General features: G+C 43.5%; 1 protein-coding gene across 1 annotated transcript in view; it reads left to right on the top strand.

Annotated features, from left to right (window-relative positions):
• The window catches only part of LOC120034993 (programmed cell death protein 4-like), a 38,153-nt gene that overhangs the window by 9,094 nt on the left and 9,224 nt on the right, over positions 1 to 19,835 (top strand). Inside the window, exons 3-8 of the mRNA XM_038981722.1 lie at positions 12,240 to 12,539; positions 12,782 to 12,879; positions 14,901 to 15,014; positions 15,220 to 15,441; positions 15,736 to 15,833; positions 16,728 to 16,842. Of these exons, the coding sequence (XP_038837650.1) occupies positions 12,240 to 12,539; positions 12,782 to 12,879; positions 14,901 to 15,014; positions 15,220 to 15,441; positions 15,736 to 15,833; positions 16,728 to 16,842 (947 nt within the window). The remainder of the gene's footprint in view (positions 1 to 12,239; positions 12,540 to 12,781; positions 12,880 to 14,900; positions 15,015 to 15,219; positions 15,442 to 15,735; positions 15,834 to 16,727; positions 16,843 to 19,835) is intronic.

Here is a 19,835-nt window from a genome sequence, read left to right as displayed (position 1 = left end):
ATTTTTTATAATGCATTTAATGGAATATCTACATAGGCATACTGAGGCCCATGATCAGCAACCATCACTCCTGTGTTCCAATGGCACATTGTGTTAGCTAATCCAAGTTTATCATTGAGTATTGGAGCATCAGCATTTGTGGGTTCGATTACAGGCTCAAAATGGCTAGAAACAAAGGACTTTCTTCTGAAACTCGTCAGTCTATTCTTGTTCTGAGAAATGAAGGTTATTCCATGCGAGAAATTGCCAAGAAACTGAAGATCTCGTACAACGCTGTGTACTACTCCCTTCACAGAACAGCGCAAACTGGCTCTAACCAGAAAGAGTAGAGGCCCCGGTGCACAACTGAGCAAGAGGACAAGTACATTAGCGTGTCTAGTTTGAGAAACGGATGCCTCACAAGTCCTCAACTGGCAGCTGCATTAAATAGTACCCGCAAAACACCAGTCTCAACGTCAACAGTGAAGAGGCGACTCCAGGATGCTGGCCTTCTAGGCGGAGTTGCAAAGAAAAGCCATATCTCTCTCCAGTGTCTGTTCTTTTGCCCATCTTAATCTTTTATTTTTATTGTCCAGTTTGAAATATGGCTTTTTCTTTGCAACTCTGCCCAGAAGGTCAGCATCCCAGAGTCGCCTCCTCACTGTTGACACTGGTGTTTTGCGGGTAGACGCCTTCTGGTAGTGTCTGAAGGTCACAACACTCAAAACTGGTTTTAAGACACACACACACACGTCTCCTGAAGAGGAGACCTTACAGTGTATCATAGTTGATTAACCCTTTAAAAGGTATAAGGCCTTCGTTTAACTTTCAGGTAGAATCTGTTAAGAAACCTCTTGAACCTAGACTTCGTGCTCTGGTACCGCTTGCTGTGCAGTAGCAGAGGGAACAGTCTGACTAGGATGGCTGGAGTCTTTGACAAATTTTAGGGGCTTCCTCTGACACCACCTGGTATAGAGGTCCTGGATGGCAGGAAGCTTGGCCCTGGTGATGTACTGGACCGTACGCACGACCCTCTGTCGTGCCTTGCGGTCGGAGGCCGAGCAGTTGCCATACCAGGCAGTGATGCAACCAGGCAGTGATGCTCTCGATGGTGCAGCTGTATAACTTTTTGAGGATCTGAGTACCCATGCCAAATCTTTTCAGTCTCCCTAGGGGGAATAGGCTTTGTCGTGCCCTCTTCACGACTGTCTTAGTGGGTTTGGACTAGGGATGCACCGATATGACATTTTTGCAGGATATTTTCCTTGCCAAAAACCCGACTTATACCGATATATATATATTTAAAAAATGCGGCATTTTTAGCATTCTAGTACAGTTAAATAGTTGAAACCGTGTCATTTTCAGTTAGGAACAGATTATTTAATAACTTGTAAATGACAAATCAATGAATATTCATGACACAAATATTTTAGCTGCCCGCCATTACAAAGATGGCTAAGTTGCTGGTGGCTCTTCTTACTATCCAATCTTGACTGTGTGGAGAAACTAAAAAATGCTTTGAAATAAATATTTGTTTAAACTAAAATGCAGTTAATCATTTAAACTATAACTGCTTGAAAAAAATGACTGTCTCTAGGCCATGTCATAAACTGCTATAAATGGCACAACTTAAACTTTTCAAATTTGCTCAACTGACTCGACTAGTAAAATGCGAGCGCATTTAAAAAAAATAAAATTAACAAGAATAAAACTGCTTTGTTTGAAATTAAAATCTTGACCTATACCAGCCATGAATAAACAGAAAAGCCATTGGGCTTAGTGTATTTTTTCCCCCCCGATTCTACATGGCTGGGTTACAGTATGACTGCCCATTTTAAACATTTGTGGAAGGTTTTCCTTCACAAAGAGGACCTGCTAGGCTTTGTCACGAGAGTATGTTTCTTTTTTTCGTCTACAATGTGTGAAGCTGCACTGAAAAGGTGTGCACTGTCCACACTAGTACAGTACACTAGTACAGGGATTTCCAAGATACTTGTTTGTTTCTACTCAAGTATCTGAGTGCATCTTCGTTCCTGGGAATGGTAGGTTCTGTCCGGTATGCTCATCTCTACAAATAATGGGGGAGGGGGGCATAGTACATTTAATACAACATATTGCATTATTCTTGCATTCCAAAGGATCATTAGGCATAGATCAACATTGGCAAATGTTGGCCGATGTAGTAACAGAAAATGAAAATACTTATCTCTCTTTCTCCCACACACACCACACTGACCAAAAAGTTATTTTGTTTGCATTTATGTATGTCCCCATTACCAGTAAAACATAATCAAAACATATTTACTTCACTCACTTGCAGTTTTGTTGTTAAATTGTTCAGTTGTTTCATTCCTAACCAGGATTTCATCATGCATATCAGCAGTAAAGTTTCAGCTCTCTCTCCGTGGCCTCTTCTGTCGTGGGTCCTCTTCCTTGGTGCACACTGTCACTGTGTCCGTTCCCATATTGCCCAGCTGTGTAACATTTCACGTAAACCCTGTTTCTTGTCTGCATCGAAGTAGTGGTCCTTGTACCTAGCATCAAGCATGGTGGCGACACTGTAAAGAGGCCTCTTAGAGAATGCCACCGAATCGCTTGTTCACAGTCTCTAGTAGAGTATTTTTGTAAGTTTTTAACCCTACGGTCTGTCTGCAGTTTTGAGCAGGTGTTTCAATGCCATGACAGAGGGTATCACGTCTGCTGCAGACGCAATTGATGAGCTTTTTTCTCGAGTCAGTTTTGACTGGAACTAGGAGTGTGTTCATGTTTTCAATGAGAGTCCACTGTTTTGTACTAATTGTTGCAGGTAATTCATAGTCGGCTGCGTACAAGCCAAGCACTCGTTTTCGTTCCATCAGGCTCTCCATGAAAAAAGTACTGTTCCATCTGTTGGAAACGTCTTGCTTAAGTCTTTTTTGTTTTCACTCCAAGCTGCTCCTGTATTGCTTGTAGGTGACTGTCTGCTAGCTGTGAGTGTTTTAAAATGACCCACTATCTTCCTACTTGCTGACACTGTGTCAGATATGCTGCGTTGGGCCAAAACACCTTTGTTCACAGCCAGTTGCAGCGTGTGTGCCATGCATGGCAAACTGGCGACTCTGAATTCTTCCAAAGCCTTTGTCATGTTAGTGGTTCTTCCTTTAAAAGTTTTCAGCTTTTGCTGCGAACGTTAGTGGTAGATGGTGGCATTCTGTCATTGCACCACACTATCACAAGGGGAAGATCAGCGTTCTATCGGTAGTCTAAACTGTGGCACAAATTGACTATAAATTAATGGCGGTGTTTTCAGTCTGTCTTTAACTTGGTCAAAACATTTATTTATTAATCTGCTCATGTTGTTCAATTATTTTCCGTTCCTCCTGAAAGCCCTAGTATTTAAAACAGTCTGTCGCCCACACGCGCTTTAAAATTTGTACAATAAAGCATATTGAAGATAGAAGCTGCCCCGTAATGAGTTCCAAGAGCTGATCTGTTACCAACTATTATTATTTATGTTGTTTATTACACATTGGATCACAAAAAAGATTACTTTTACATTACCATGTAGTTTACCAATTAAATGGACTGACAGGAATGTGGACATACTCGGTATACATGTTCCGAAAGAAATGTATTTTGGGAAATGTATACCGAGTCAAAACAGTCATGCATTCTCTCCGTCGACCACACGCACTTTAAACATTTGGATAATAAAGAATTTAAAGGCAGACATTGGTGGATTTTAATGCTTCTGACAGCCAAAATTCTAGCTCCACCCATAACTTTTAAACATTGCCTTTGCGGATCGCTCATCTTCAACCATTAGTAAGTCGATGGCTTGAATAGTCTCGCTGGAAATGGAATACAATGTAAAAATGTGCAGCATACAATAAAGACCAGCTGTCAATTTTATTTAAGCATTATGTTTAGCATCATTAGGCCTACTTTACAATATTGCAGCCTACTATACCTGTTCATTTTCCTGGGCTTTCGCGTTCGGCGTAACTCAAGCGAATAGCACTGTCCGAGACCATAATCCCCAAGTCTATCAGTATTTAACCGACATGGCTCATTTCTCTTCTCTGTGCTGGAGTTCTTTTAAAACTTCTTACGGCTAGGCGTCCCGCATAGCGGGACAACTTCCGGTGAAACTGGAGGGTGCGCAATTCAAATAAATAACCATAAAAATTATAGATATTAAACATTTATGTACATACAAGTGTCTTCTATCAGTTAAAAGCTGAAATTCTTGTTAATCTACCTGCACTGTCTGATTTTTACAGTAGGCTTTACAGCGAAAACATGCCATGCTATTGTTTGAGGACGGCTCCCCACATCAAAATATTTTTTCCCCGGCACAGGTTTCATAAATTTAACAAATAGCGATTAAATTTTCACTAACTTTTTGAAAATCTTCCTTTTGATTTTGTCATCCAAAGGGTCCCAGCTACAACATGTAGTGTCGTTTTGTTAGATAAAATCCTTCTTTATATCCCAAAAGGTCTATTTAGTTGGCACCATCGATTTGAGTAATCCGCTCGTGTAACATGCAGAGAAAGGAATCCAAAAAGCTCCCGCTGAACTTTGTTAAAACAAGTCAAAATACATTTCTACTTAATCCTCAGATACCCTAAAATGTAATTAAACTATAATATTTCATATGGAAAGAAGTATGTTCAATAGGAAAATTATATTAGCAGGTGCTTGTCCTCTACATGGCACGCGCATACACTGATTTCTAAGTCTGTGTCCCTGTATCAAAACTCATTCTTCCTTGTTTGGGAAGAAACAAGCCTGAAACCTTGAACAAAGACTACTGACATCCAGTGGAAGCCATAGGAATTGCATACTGGGAGCTAGATTACATTTTTTACTTATACGTTCCATTTGGAAGAGCATGGACTCTCAAAGAAATAATTTCCGGTTGGTTTTTCTTTGGATTTTCTCCTACCATATCTATTGTGTTATAGTCTCCTATATTATTTTTAACACGTTGAAGTAGAAATGTTTTCTTTCCATTGGTACCAATTATATGCATATCCTGGCTTCAAGGCCTGCGCAACAGTCAGTTTACTTTGGGCACGTCAGTCAGGCAGAAATGGAGAAAAAAGACCCTATCCTGAAGAAGTTTTAAGAATACAAAAGAAGCCATGCACCCCTGATGGGCTATTAGGACAATAGACTCTTACCGAGTTCACCAAATGCATTGTTTTCTAACCGCATCTGGATGGCTCATAACGAATTACTATGGGAATAAATATCACTGAATGACAGATATTGGATCAAAGTAGGCTAATGAAGGCAACATTGTTGCTTACTGGAACACCCAAAGTCATCAAATTGTTACAATAGGATTTGAAGCAATAGCCTACCTGTGTGTGGTCAACTATTTCAGCACCGTTTCATGCTGCTTTGAGGCAAGCATGGGGACTGGTCTTGATAAATCAATGAGATTTTTATTTTCACTGAATCTCCGTTTGGGTATTGGTTAGACTACAATTAGGGTGTGGAAATGTTATGATTATTTTGCTCTTCACTTGCAGTCACTTAGTAGCCTACTCCCGACCGGTCACGTTGTACAGCGCCATATTTTCCTAACACCCTAATATTTATAAAATTAAGCCACATTTCTTAATCAATCCCATATACTATGTTCTTACAAAAAAGGTTTTAAATTCTCTATTACAGACCATATTAAAAACAGTCAAATGCTTCTTAAAGATGCCCACTGGTGGTAAAACTAGCGTTAATGGTAACAATGACTGACACTTAAATTACGTGCCATAGAATTCTGCGGCAGCCCGCAAGCTGTGCTGCAGTACAACACAACTTTTAAAGGAAGAAAAACTGTACATGCATTATCACGTAACACAGCGTGTACTTTGTTCTTGGGGATTTTCCATATTTCAAAAGTCATTGAAATGGCAGCAGCGGTATGAGAACCAGCACATTCTTGTGCATGCAACTCACTGCGCTGTTACTCAACATGCTCATGGGGCTGACATCGCTGGTCCAAATGTCAGTCGTGAAGCTAATATCAGTGACGCCCATAGCAAGTAGCTCATGGATGTGCGTTTCAACAATGCTGTGTAACTCCGGTAGGGCAACATCTGAAAAATAGCACACTTGGTAGTGTGTACCGGTGCTCAATCATCCACGACAGAGAACGGTTGATTGTCAAGGGCATTGGATTCCATTATCTTGGCTTTAATGGATTTCGCCTTGGAGTTGTCTCGCTGAAATTTTCTTCCTCTTTCAAATGACTGCTGGACTTGAACTTGTTTAGTTGTTGGTAGTGTGTGGTTAGTTTTTCTGCATTTGTTCTAAGTAGTCGCTGAATGTCTGGACGTGATGCACTTTCGAATGAGTAATTAGGTTTGTGGTATTGAAAGATTTCACTTTCTCCCCTCTGGAAATAATAGTAGCACAAACGTGGCGTATGGCCTCATTAGGTTAGGAATCTTTCGTGGAGTCATTACGCCATCTACCTACGTTATACAGGTATGCACGTCAGCTTTAACGCCGATGTGCAAAACCGATGTCAAACTATACATGGAGCCGATGTTGGCATTTTTTGCTAATATCGTCCGATTCCGATATGCTTACCGAATTAAATTTTGTATTTTTTTAAAATTATTATTAAAAAATATATATATCGTGCATCCCTAGTTTGGACCATGACAGTTTGTTGTTGATGTGGACACCAAGGGACTTGATGCTCTCAATCTGCTCTGCTACAACCCCGTCGATGAGAATGGAGGCGTGCTCTGTCCTCCTTTTTCCTGTAGTCCACAATCATCTCCTTTCACTTGATCACGTTGACGGAGAGGTTGTCCTGGCACCACACGGCCAGGTCTCTGACCTCCCTTACGGTCCCCTAACTTGTAAAATGGCAGCCACCTCCTCCGGGCGCCGTTATATCCTACATGCGACAGACTGAACACACGCTCGCCTCATTAGTGAAGAGAGAGGGCAGGCGAGCCAGCTGCAATGTGATTTTAATATTTGGTGGGGGAAAACCCAGTTTTTAGTTTGGCATCCTTAACATTCAGCAAAATCCCTATTTCGTATAAACGTTCACACGCCTAACACACGGAATACCTTTACACATCTAGAGGGAGTTGATCTTACGATTACCCATGTAGGCCTACATGCTACTAACACAGGAATACAAAGGGTTGTTTTTGACAGCAAAGTTCCCTGCTGACCTGGATCAAGCCCAAAGCTTTTAGGAGGATCTGCTGCCTGAGTTTCAGACTGGGGGGGTAGCCTATGGCCTAGTAATCTTTTTGTCTGAGTATTGGTGTCTGTATTAAATAAAGAGCGCAGAAGGGATGTGTCACTCATCGCCATGCGGAAACTGTGCCACTCGCAATTTTTTGAATGCGATTTGTGGATTTGAATCCACAAATCACAATAGTCGCCAGATTCAAACAATTCAAAGGACATATCTGGACACTTATGGATACAGATCGCGCTTTCCATACAACTAGGCTGCCTATGGTAGACACACACTTGTAAAGAAAACACTGAAGTAGAAAAACTAGTTTCTAGCACTTTCAGTTCCCTATACAGTCCGTGACGACCTACATGGCCTCAGGCTACAGATCATTGCATTACAAATGTCAAAAGGCATGTGGCCAGTACTAGCTACTCAGAGGTATAACGTTACGTTTGCTTGTTAGGTAGCACATTTTTAGTTTTCTGTGGTTTGCAATGCTTGACTTGGCAGAACCCTAGTTTCCTCTCTCGGCTCTCCTCTCTTTTTCTTCCTGTTTCCAATTGGCCAGGCCTGTTTTTTGGCTGGTTGACATTGGTCTTCCCCTAATTTACTGCTCTGGCATGTGCCTATTTTGAAGGGAGTTAGAGGACGGCGAGAGACTTGGTCAGTTGTTTACAGCTTTGCAGGCCCAGGGAGTGTTTCTGACCGACGGTAGGCCGGCCCACGCTTGTTTAGAATCCGATAGCGAGGACTCTGCTGCACAGTATGCACATACACTGGAATTCTGTTAGACCTTTTTACACCCCGTAGGAATCTTGTTCACTTGATCCATGTACAAAACGTCTCACTGACCGCTAGCTCGTTTGAATAATTGACGTACTTGTGGGGGGGCCTGGCTCATCTAGCCCTTCTAGGAGAGCAGGCACACAGGCTTTATCCCAAAGTGCACTACTTTGAAACCGGGCCCACTGAGCTTAGAGCTAGTGCAACATCTAGGGAACAGGGTGCCATTTTAGATGCAGGCACACACAGCACTCATGGCCAGTAAAAGTAGTTTGGCTGGTGCTAGCTCCACTCCAGACAATGCTGGATCTGCTCTGTGGTTGGGCCGCCCTCCTCGTCCCTGTGATCTATAGGGTCGTGTCTCCTCTTAGGGCTCGGCGGTGGGCTTTGTAGGAGGGCTCTGGGGTATTCATTACACCCCGAGAAGCTCCTCTTGAGGGGTCATTTGACTGGCTGTGGGCTAGCACTGCCATATGTAGTCAGACCCACGCTGAGTGGTAGTGTCGAGATGCACACTAGAAGGATAGGGGAAAAGCGCTCACGTCAGCATTTTTATCCCCCCAATGTGCCCTTTACTTGCCCCCAACACTACTAGGGCTCTACTTCAACTCCGTTTGTTGTGGTTCCCACAAGACGCTTACTGTACACTGGGACCTGTCCTTTTTCCCTGGCTCCATACACACGAGGTAGCAGAAGGGAGTTTAAATTTTTTGCTAATCCTCTAACAGTCTTAACTAGCTATTGCACCTGTGGGCTGAATGGCTGGTGAGTGCAGGAGTGTGTGTGTGTTTGCCTGTCAATGTGTGGCTTGTGTTGTGTGATCAGTCTCCATAATAAATTGGGATTAGTGTGTTGCCCTGGTGTTGTAAGGGCAGAGGCCTTTAAGTCTTCTGTGTGCACACGCTACCGTGTGCCTGCTAAACAGTTGTGCGTCAACACTTTTAACATATGGAAGTGGGCCAACTATGCTTGGGTTAGTCCTGGTAGTAAGACGATGTGACCAGAATGTGACCAGCATAAAGTGCATTATCTCTTTCTCCTGGTCTGTTATTGTAGCTCAAAGGTGTTTTTAGACTTAGGTGTAGACCATTAGGCACGTTATGGTTCGCATATGTTGTCGGTGTGGACTTGCCTCTGTAAATCACCTTATTAAGCTATGTAGTGTGAGCAGCCAAGAGGGCTTCTAACAGCTGCTAACATCCCACACCGCTTGAGCATGCTCTGCTGTTTGACCTGACATGTTGATGGTAGAACTGGTGAGATTGAAGCGCTATCATTGACGAAACCATTGGCTAGTCATTATCACTAGACTGCAACCCCCCCCCAATGGCTTTATCGTAAAATAGGGCGGAGGCTTGACACTGTTGACAGAGAAAGGTATAGGCCTAGTCTAAAGCCGGAATATTTATTTACAACTTTTTATGATTTCGGGCTTTATGGGCCTAAGCAGTTTGGTTAGTGAAACTCTTAAACTCTGTAGGGCCCTATACGATCATAAAATTGATGTAAACATTGCATCATTTTCTTAAAGCGGCAATCAGCAGTTTAAACAATAACAAAGATCTCCCTGCCTCTGACTAAAGGCAGAGGGATGGGTCTGGAGAAATGGAACCACTCTCAAATGTATAGACTGGGCTATCGGTGCAAGGATTCGTTTTTAATCATGTTTTGAGGCGATGCAATGTTTGTTTATGGATATCGGAGTAAAACAAGCATATGTTTTGGATTCTGATGGGATAGGGCAGTTCAACTAAGCTCATGAGGCATTTATAGGTTATATTCGTCACGAATCAATGGTTACACGTAATTAATTTAGAAGTCACAAAATTGATGGACTTCAGATGGCCCCTTTTTTTATTTTATTTTTATTTTTTATTTGTTTATAAGCTACAGTACAGGACACAAATATAGACAAGGGCACATTTTGCCATGGCAGAACAGTGTCTGATGTGAAGCACTTTGGTTGTTGGTTTAAAGGTGCGATATGCACAAATCGCTCCGCCATTTCCATTCATGGGCGGTGTACCAGCGTATTTGGAAATGACCACGATGATTTTTCAATACAGTTTTTAAACAAAATATTGTTTGAAGTTCAATAAATTATCATATTTGTAGCTACTTTTTAAACACCTGCAGTCAACTAGGAGATAAGATCGTGTTCTTCATTTCACCTGTCACATTATTTTACATGAAGCTTACTGTAGTTCCCCAGAACAGTTGAGCTAGTCACGTGTTAGTTTGCAAATAGCACAATGGGAGAAAGCGGGAGCAGATGAGTCCAGCGGTGTATTGACGGGTGGGCCAGTAATCAAAGTCACCGCTTCAAATCCCCGAGCCGACTAGGTGAAAAATCTGATGTGCCCTTGAGCAAGGAACTTTATTTGCTCCTGTAAGTCGCTCTGGATAAGAGCATCTGCTAAATGACTAAAATGTACATTTTACCGAGTTATGAGGAAATCAGTCAACTGAAATAAATTCATTGGGCCCTAATCTATGGATTTCACTTGACTTGGAATACAGATATGCATCTGTTGGTCACAGGTACCTTTAAAAAAAATGGGCCTAATGATCTCGTTACGGTATTTTTGAGTATTCAAATTGCCAATTGATAAAATGCTGTTGGCCGTAGCTCACGCCTGCCAATACCATAACCTCACCGCCTCCATGGGGCTCTCTGTTCACAATGCTGACATCAGGAAACCGCTCGCCCACACGACGCCATACACATGGTCTGCGGTTGTAAGGCTGTTGGAGGCGGCTTGTGATAGAGAAATTAACATTCAATTCTCTGGCGACAGCTCTAGTAGACATCTTGAGGGAGCATGCCAATTGCACGCTCCCTCAACTTGAGACATCTGTGGCATTGTTGTGACTAGTGATGCACTGATATGACATTTTTGGCCGATATCCGATATTTTCCTTGCCAAAAAAACGAAAACCGATATTTTAATTTTAGCAGCCTTTTTAAGCATTCTAGTACAGTTAAATAGTAACACGCACATGGACACAGCGTTCTAAGGCACTGCATCCCAGTGCAAGAGGCGCCACAACAGTCACTGGTTCGAATCCAGGCTGTATCACATCCATCCGTGATTGGGACTCCCATAGGGCGGCGCACAATTGGCCCAGCGTCATCCGGGCCGTCATTGTAAATAAGAATTTGTTCTTAACCGACTTGCCTAGTTAAATAAAGGTTACACACACACCGCATTGACCAAAAAGTAATTTCGTTGGCATTTACATATGTCCCCATTACCAGTAAAATAATCCAAACCCATTTCTTTCACTTACTTGCTGTGCTGTTTCGTTGTTCATTTGTTCAGTCTTTTCATTCTCAACCAGAATTTCTATGGAACGCCGTTTGGGTCTTTGCGTGTCAAATAACAACATGACATAATCTGTTTCGGTAGCTATAGTTAGCTAGCTATAGGATCACTCTAAACTACCAGTTGCCTTGCAAGGTGCTCTTACCTCAGTTTAGTACCATGTGAGCCTGTGTCTACAGGCCAGTTTTGGCATGATAATTGGCTAACCATTAAACTAGATGTTCATGTGACCATTGAATGAAAGAGATTAGCTTAGTTATCACTTGTATGCAGTCAAACTGTGAAGTTATCTGCAAATATGTATAGATGTTGTAGACTTTATTTTAAGGATAACAGCTGTCCTGTCCATAAAAAGCCACCAGTCTCAATTTACACTAGACATTGTCCATGGTGCCAAAATAACAACAAATTCTCTCATACCTGCAAGTCAATCTTACAGTTATGTTATCAGTAAGGGAAATTGGTGTCTTTGAACATCCTCCAAGCCCTTGGAAAGTTTAGCATATTTTCCTTCATTTACTGGCTCTCTGTAATCCTTTAATTATTATAATCTCATGACTGTGACTGGACACACTTCTCATACTTGGGGATTCTGATTGTGTAACTTGTAGTAGAAGTGCTGGCAGTTGACATGTTTCCACAGACCGCAAACTTTTGAATATCCATTCCCATCCCCAATATCCATATCCATCATTGAATATCCGTAACTTGCAACTTAACAATGTAGGATACACAAACAAATGCATACCTCGTGTTGTCAAAGGTGCATTCTGCAGTCTTTGTCTCCCCTGTGGCCACTGGAAGAACTGCAAACATTGTTTAATAAAAATGTAAAAACTATGCAGACATGTATTTAAGCCAACCAGGGTGCGGTCCTGCTCGTTCAATGTTATTAATATTTACATGAAATTGATTAAACTCACACTGCCTGTCCTTGTATCCAATCGCAGGGGTGTTATCCTTTGACGACGATGTGGATATGGACCATCCCTATTGCGATGAGGACGAGGCGGCGCTCGAGGCGGAGGTGAACGGCAACTGGACGCCACAGGAGAAGGCGCTCCACGAGGCGCGGCTCAAGGCCAAGGCCAAGCGGCGTGTGCGCAAATCGTCATCCCGCAGCGAGTCGCTGTCAGAGTCGCTGTCGGGTGAACTGGCCGACGGCGACTCCCACAGCCCCAAGGGCAAAGTGCCCGCCCCCAACGACCGCAAGTCCAGGACAGGCAAGGGCCGGGGCCTGCCTAAGAAAGGTCTGTGCTATGCTAATAATGGTTGAGATAGATGGAAGTCATCTACTCTGTTAGCGCTGGTGGTCTAGTACCAGTTTGTCTGGGGCCATAAGTTTTTGTTTAGGATTGAAGTCTGGTAAACTGATCATAGAGCAGTGCTTATGGCTGAGGTAATCTCCCTGGGTTCACAAAACCATCTATTCTAAACGTGTCTCTTGTGCTAACTGACTAGCTCTGATGTTGATGTGGTCTTTACACGACAGGTGGCGCAGGGGGTAAAGGTGTATGGGGAGCAGCAGGTATGGTGTACGAGGTAGAGGAACCAGATGTCAAGGACCCCAACTACGACGAGATTGCACAGGTAAAAGAGGGGGCACGGGCGAGGTATGCGTGTGTAAAAAAACACGAGCTCTCTCCTACCCCAACCTATACAATAGAGCCTCTGCACGCACCCCTCTCTTCTCATGTACACCAGTGTCCCCACAATCCATGTCCCAAATTGTTACTACAAAGACAACAGTTGAGTAGATGAGGGGGCCAGGGCTGGGTTCTTTCTGTAGTTGTTTTGCGCTGAGCTCTGTTTTTGGACTAGCTTTGTTCAGAAGTGGCCAATTGTCACAAAGCCCGTGTTGGATCATACCACTTTATGGGTTGTGGAAAATAAACATGCTTATGGTGATTGGTGGTGAATGCAGGGGCCACATGTTCCCAGACAAGCAGATATTGTCCATACAAAGTCCACAACTGGGTCATGCTCATCAGGAGACATTTTGTAACTGAAAACTAAAACCAGCGTTTTTTTATTGGACAGATGATACCTCCCCATTAGCTCTCCGTTTCAGACTGTTTTATTCCTTTGTGCCGACTGAACACAACCCTGTTGTCAACACCCATCACCATAATTATGACTCACTTAATGAGTCGTACATCCTCTTGTATCTTTTTGAATGGGATCAGAATAGACCATTTATTTGTGTTCTTTTCTGGGTGAAATATCTTCCATTTAAATCATGAAGGTAGGCTTGTTCTGTCATAGGCCTTTTATGACAGTCAATTCTTATATTCCACCATACACCTTAGGAATGATTTATGATGGCGAGGGTTTATTTATGTATTTTTTCACTTTAAACCACAGTATCAGTTAAACGTGGATGTCGAAGGCGTTGTTTGCTATTCTGTGTTGCGAGAAAATGCCTCCAAGGCTATTCCTCGAGAGAAACCTAAAAGAAACAGTACTGGAGCAGTAGTGCTGTGGCAGCAGGTAACTAGGACAGAGTTGGCGACACTGGAGAGCAGCCCTACTGACCTCTAAAAGCATATAGCCCGATCGGCCTGGCCCTGGTCAAAAATAGTGCACTATATAGGGAATAGGGTGCCATTTGGGATGTCCCATGCTCTTGAGACACACATGCCTGTCTCCAGTATATCCCGGTAGTGGTGTGTCTGGGTTCCTTACTAGCAAGGTAGTGGTAAGGGTCACATGGGTCCTGTTTCAAAACTTGAAAGTATGCATCCATCCATCCTCCCTTCCTGGAAGTAATCACTCATCAATCATGACTGGGTCTGTGAAAGTGAAATGGTGTAATCAAGTGAGATCAATGGTTACTTTAAGGAAGGGAGTTGCAGGACAATACCAGAACAGGGCATTGGTGTCGTCTGAGAACATTTTTGGTTGTTCTTAAAGGTCAAGCATACTTCTGAAACCTGGAGGGAAAACATGAAAGTGAGTCAAGTGCGTTGGGTAATTGCTGAAACCCTGACTGTATATGTCGGCAGCACTTGGCACAGAACTGCTATCATGCTGTTACATTTGCCATATCCCGGCCATTCAGCCTAAATATGATGGCAGTTATTGACCCCTGCTCTATACCTTAAAGGCCCAGTGCGGTCAAATGTGATTTTCCTGTGTTTTATACACATTTCCTCAATAGTTTGGAATAATACTGTGAAATCGCAAAAAAAAATATTATCCCCTTTTTTAGCAAAAAAATAGTTTGTAAAGACAGGCAGAAATGTCTGCCTGTTTTGATGGGAGTTTTGGCCTTCCATGGTGATATCACTATGCTGTTAATAGACCAATAAGAAAGGGTTCCAAATCTAATTTTCCACTCAAACCACTCCGACAGACCTAGCAAAACTCTTGCTTGAGAAATTGTTCTTTGCTAAGAAGCTATTTATTTTTGACAATTAAACTCTCACAGTAAGGTGCTTAATTGTTACCCAGGAATTATTTGATTTTGAGATAAAAATGGCCGCATTGGATTTAACAAATTCACCAGTGGCATTTCAGATTACAGCCTAATTACAGATTACAGATTACAGCCTGTTGATGTTATTAGATTGCTATTTCTGACCTATAATGACTGTGGTTTCATTTTAAAGGGAGACACCGTGTATGCCACTGTTGTTCCAGAGCTGGACGAGAGGGAACTGGAGAAGACCGTCAACCCCATCGTACAGGAGTACTTTGAGCACGGGGACACAAAAGAAGTCCAGGTATGTGTTTGATGTTGCACTAAAGAGAGGAAGAGGTTGGATGGAGGATTGGTTATTTGAGAAGGTCTTTAGATGGCAGTGCATCTATTTTCTTTTACTGTTTTGCCTCAAAACCATGCAGGGTCCCGACATATCATTTTACTTCACGTTAACTGCCTTTGTGCGTGTTTCTCTGTGTACACCCTACCCCCTCTTCCACTCCCAGATGCTGCTGAGGGAGCTGAACCTGGGCCACCACAAGTACGAGTTCTCCAGCCTGGCTGTGTCCCTGTCTTTGGAGGGCAAGGCCAGCCACCGGGAGCTCACCTCCAGGCTGCTCCGTGACCTGGTCGGCAAGGAGCTCTCGGAGTCCGACATGTCCCGCGCCTTCGACAAGATCCTCAAAGAGCTGCCCGACCTTATGCTGGACACGCCAGAGGCTCCACAGGTACTGGATGGGGGAAGGACTTGTTAGAAAAATACATGGGCTACATCACAAATGGCACCTTATTCCCTATTTAATACACTACTTTTGACAAGGGACTGTGGATCTCTGGTCTGAAGTAGTGCACTATATAAGGAATAAATAGGGTGCCATTTTTGTATGCAATCATTGTACATTTTTCTTTCAGACAAATTATAATTTGTCATGCTGCTTTAAACCCAACCCTCTTTTTAATTTAAAGAGTAACCGATCATCTACTCTAGGTTTTTACCTTTTTAACTCTCTCCAACTCTACAGATGCTGGGACAGTTTATTGCCCGTGCCATCGCGGACCACGCTCTACCTATGGCATTCCTGGACCGCTACAAAGGCAAGGTGGACTGCGACCACGCTAGGTGAGCAGGGGATAGGATAATAAAAAAAGATGGGCATTGATTGGTGGAGGGGTGATTTTTAAATTCAAACAACTTTTTCAGTCCTTAGAATACTATTTAGGGCTAAGACAGTGCTTCGGACAAACAACAGACTGGCACAGACTATAAATAGACAGCAACATTAGAGACACTGATATGAATCATGTGCAAATGGCAGGGAGAATTAGTTCATGTTGGTCATTTAGGGTGAGGAGAAATCAGATGAAGTTGCCCCTGTCAGTTTTGCGCACAATCAGTATTCTCTTAAGGATTAAGGAAGAAACTCATCTTAGATCTGTTGCCAACAAGGAACATGGTGGAGAAGCCCACTTCACATCAAAGCAGCCTGAAGTGGTTACATATCTGTTACTGATGTTGTCAGTTAATTGCTTAAAAACCGCCTGATGAGGGGCCAGGGTAAATGTTTACGTCTTCTCACCATGGAAGCGTAGTCATTCTCCAAGCAACTGAATGATCCCCCTCCAGAACTGATGACGACCCTGATTTGGTTTCACCTAATGTTTGGAATCTCCAATTTTCTGTTAAAGATGTACTACTCCAACCCGAGAATGTGAATTCCAATGCAAATGATACTGTTATATTTATTCTGATGAGTTGGGGAAAGTCCATTTTGTAGTTAACCTGCTGATTCCTGCCATTTCCTTTTTTTATATATATATATATATTTTCTTTTATATATATATATACCCTGTTTTACTAGGCAATTTTATTCAGAAAGTCGTTTTGTTGTGAATTCAAGTGACCATGTTCAATATCTAGCTGTGACTTGACACATTCCCCTTTTCTCATTGCATCTCTCTGTGGTTGTGGTCATGGTTGCGATCATGACTGTTGCGGTTATTCCCTTCCCCACAGAGCCGCGTTGGACCGCGCGGCGGTGCTCCTCTCCATGAAGAGGGAGATGGTGCGGCTAGACAACGTGTGGGGTGTGGGCGGCGGCCTCAGACCTGTCAAACACCTCGTCAAAGAGGTAAGGGGCAGTCTCTGCCAAGTAGGCGGGACCTGGCGCCCCGCCCGCCAATCATCACATGCCAGTGTTGTATCATTGTGTGACTCATCAAAACATTCCAGTTAGACAAGCAACCGCCCATTCCGGATGTTCTCTCTCTGCATGCATGAAATGTGATGCCTTGTTGGAAGTGACAGGAGACACCTAATGAGAATCAAATATGGATAAATGGCAACAGACCTGGGTTCTGTAAATATTATTTGAACTCAGGTCTGAATGGCAATTCAACAAAACCTATATTCAGCAAACACCCATCTATCAGAGCTAGAAACATGCAAAACCAATCAAAGGAGAGCTTTGTTATATTTCTCTGCAGCCTTCCATTGTGGGTCAACTGTATTTACACAGTGGAGATTACCTCTTTGTTCCCCCCCCCCCCCCACACCTGAACCCAGAATCTCAGTGCAGAGAGATGGGCACTGTCTGGTTGTTTCCCAAAATGGCACCCTATAAAGTAGTGCACTAAATAGGGAATAGGGTGCCATTTGGGACATAACCTTCCTGTCTGGTGGTCTGGATCTGTACTCGTGTGTTATGTAAACACAACAAGGTGGAGAGAGAACTTCATGCTGGGAAAAGAGTCGTGGGGAGCCCTGCCAGGCCGGTGTCAGCACAACGCTGTCCCTCAGAGCTTGGCTCTGACTGCAAAGCCTGGAACAAAGAGACCGATGCTCACACTTACAGGGACACATGCGTGCATGTATGTACGTAAACAGATGCACAGGGACGCACACACACCTGAGTGCAGGTTTTCAAGTCAGGAGAGGGGTGTGTGTGTGCGCATTTGTATATTCTAGTGGTCAAGAGTCTTTGCTCCTTGAACTAAATGGATAATTTGGCACCCTCGTGTGTGAATGTGCACGGTTGCACACATGCTTGTGACGATGTAGCAGAGCAAGAGTATTGTGTAATCCACCGTACGTTAGTCTCTGTAGCCTGCAGACTCCCGACCAGGTTTGATTTCCTGCCCGTCCTTGTTGGGCCTCAGGCCCTGATCGAGTGGGGCTACAGAGTACACACACAGCCTGCCAGAACAGGAGCTCCTAGGGCGTGTCCCAAATGGCACCTTATCGCCTGTATACTGCACTACTTATGACCAGAGCTCAATGGGTCCTGGTCAAAAGTAGTGCACTACATAGGGTCATTAGGGAAACAGATTTTGCCGCCTCTGGTTTTGATCAAATCACTCTGCCAGAGACTACATTGAAGTCAGAGTATGGGAGTTAAGAGCAATTTGAATAGCAGTATTCCCCTAGGGCGTTTTCACATATGCGTTTGGTACTGTGGTGAGGTTCCCTGGAGTGTTCTTTCACAAGACCTGGAAATAACTGTTTCAGGGTGTGATTTGACAACATGCTCCAAGAACCGGCTCATACAGGGATATGCGTGTAAGAGTCAGACAAGTGCACTTATTCCCCTGCTGTTACTTTTGTATAGTGCTTTTGGCTGTGCATAGTTATCAGAATTGAATACAGGGGTGTGTGTGCACAGTATCGTTGTAAACAAAGCTGCCGGTGACTACTGCACAAACATTAAGCTAGGGTTGATTGTATACTGTACCTTCACACACACAAACCGAATAGGACTGATAAGTCAGTGCTGTGAGTGATTAGGAGACTGGTGGAGTCCTCCAGAGCATCTTCCTTTGTCCCAAATGGCACCCTATTTCCTCAATAGTGCACTACTTTTAAACAGAACCCATAAGTAGTGCACTTTAAAAGGAATAGGATCAGGGTGCCATTTGGGACACAGCCCGTCTGTCTAGCTTCTCTTAATCTGGGCTTTAGGAAGGCTGCCTAGTATTCCCCCCTAACCACTTAAACACTGTCTGCCAGAGGACTGGATTGGTATGGTTTGGCAGTACCGTGCTCAGGGGTGAAGCCTTGGCCACGCTAGGGTCATCACACACTCGTCAGCGAGATCGCACGCCCCCCCCCCCCCCCCCCCCCCCAACGGCGGCAACCGCTGGAACCCTGCCCCCATTTCACTGCTTCACCATGGAGAGGGGTAGTCGGCAGTGTGCCTGCTCCAGCTGAGGGATGTTTGGGGGGGTGCTAGGGGTTCTCTCCTGCCAGCACATTCCATAGGAGATAGTTTACAGCTGGGGCCGCAGAAACAGAACCAGCGTCAGCAATACGGCTGTCCCCGACAACAACAAAAACTGTCCGAGTCTGGTCGAAAGAACAATCTATTGGTTAAAATGTATTTTTTCATATATAGACACATCCTGTGTTTTAATCAAATGTACTACATGCACTGAGCTTGTCTGATGCTTTAAGTGCACTGTTTTGATAAAATAACACACAGATAACTAGAGGGAGTCTGGCCACAAGGGATTTGATTGTGCCGGGCTCAGACTTGCTGCACAAAAAAAAGAGGGGAAAAAAGACTGACCCATTGTCTCTCTCACTCCTCCACACCACCGAACATCAAGTGTTTATCGCACTGTCCATGTTGCTGAACCGGCAAAATAATTACAGCCATTTCTGACAAAGGTTCTGTTGCCGAAATCATTTGTTTACGCTATTTATTCAAGGGTCGTTTTGTTATTTTACTAAAATGCTTGATTGCATTTCAAATCATGAATCAAATGCATTTATGAAGCCCTTTTTACATCAGCCGATGTCAAAGTGCTTATACAGCAACCCAGACTAAAACCCCAAACATCAAACAATGCTTCTACACCTGCATTGCTTGCTGTTTGGGGATATAGGCTGGGTTTCTGTACAGCACTTAGTGACATCAGCTGATATAAGAAGGGCTTTATAAATACATTTGATGTAGAAGCACGGGGGCTAGGAAAAACTCCCTAGAAAGGCAGGAACCTAGGAAGAAACCTAGAGAGGAACCAGGCTCTGAGGGGTGGCCAGGCATCTTCTGGCGGTATCCCGGGTAGAGATTATAAGAGTACATGGCCATTAAGGCCTTCGAGATGTTCATAGATGACCAGCAGG

Source organism: Salvelinus namaycush, chromosome 42 (assembly GCF_016432855.1).
Source record: "Salvelinus namaycush isolate Seneca chromosome 42, SaNama_1.0, whole genome shotgun sequence".
Classification (NCBI taxonomy): Eukaryota; Metazoa; Chordata; class Actinopteri; order Salmoniformes; family Salmonidae; genus Salvelinus; species Salvelinus namaycush.
Note: the sequence above shows the minus strand (reverse complement) of the source record. Positions and strands in the feature narration are given on the sequence as shown.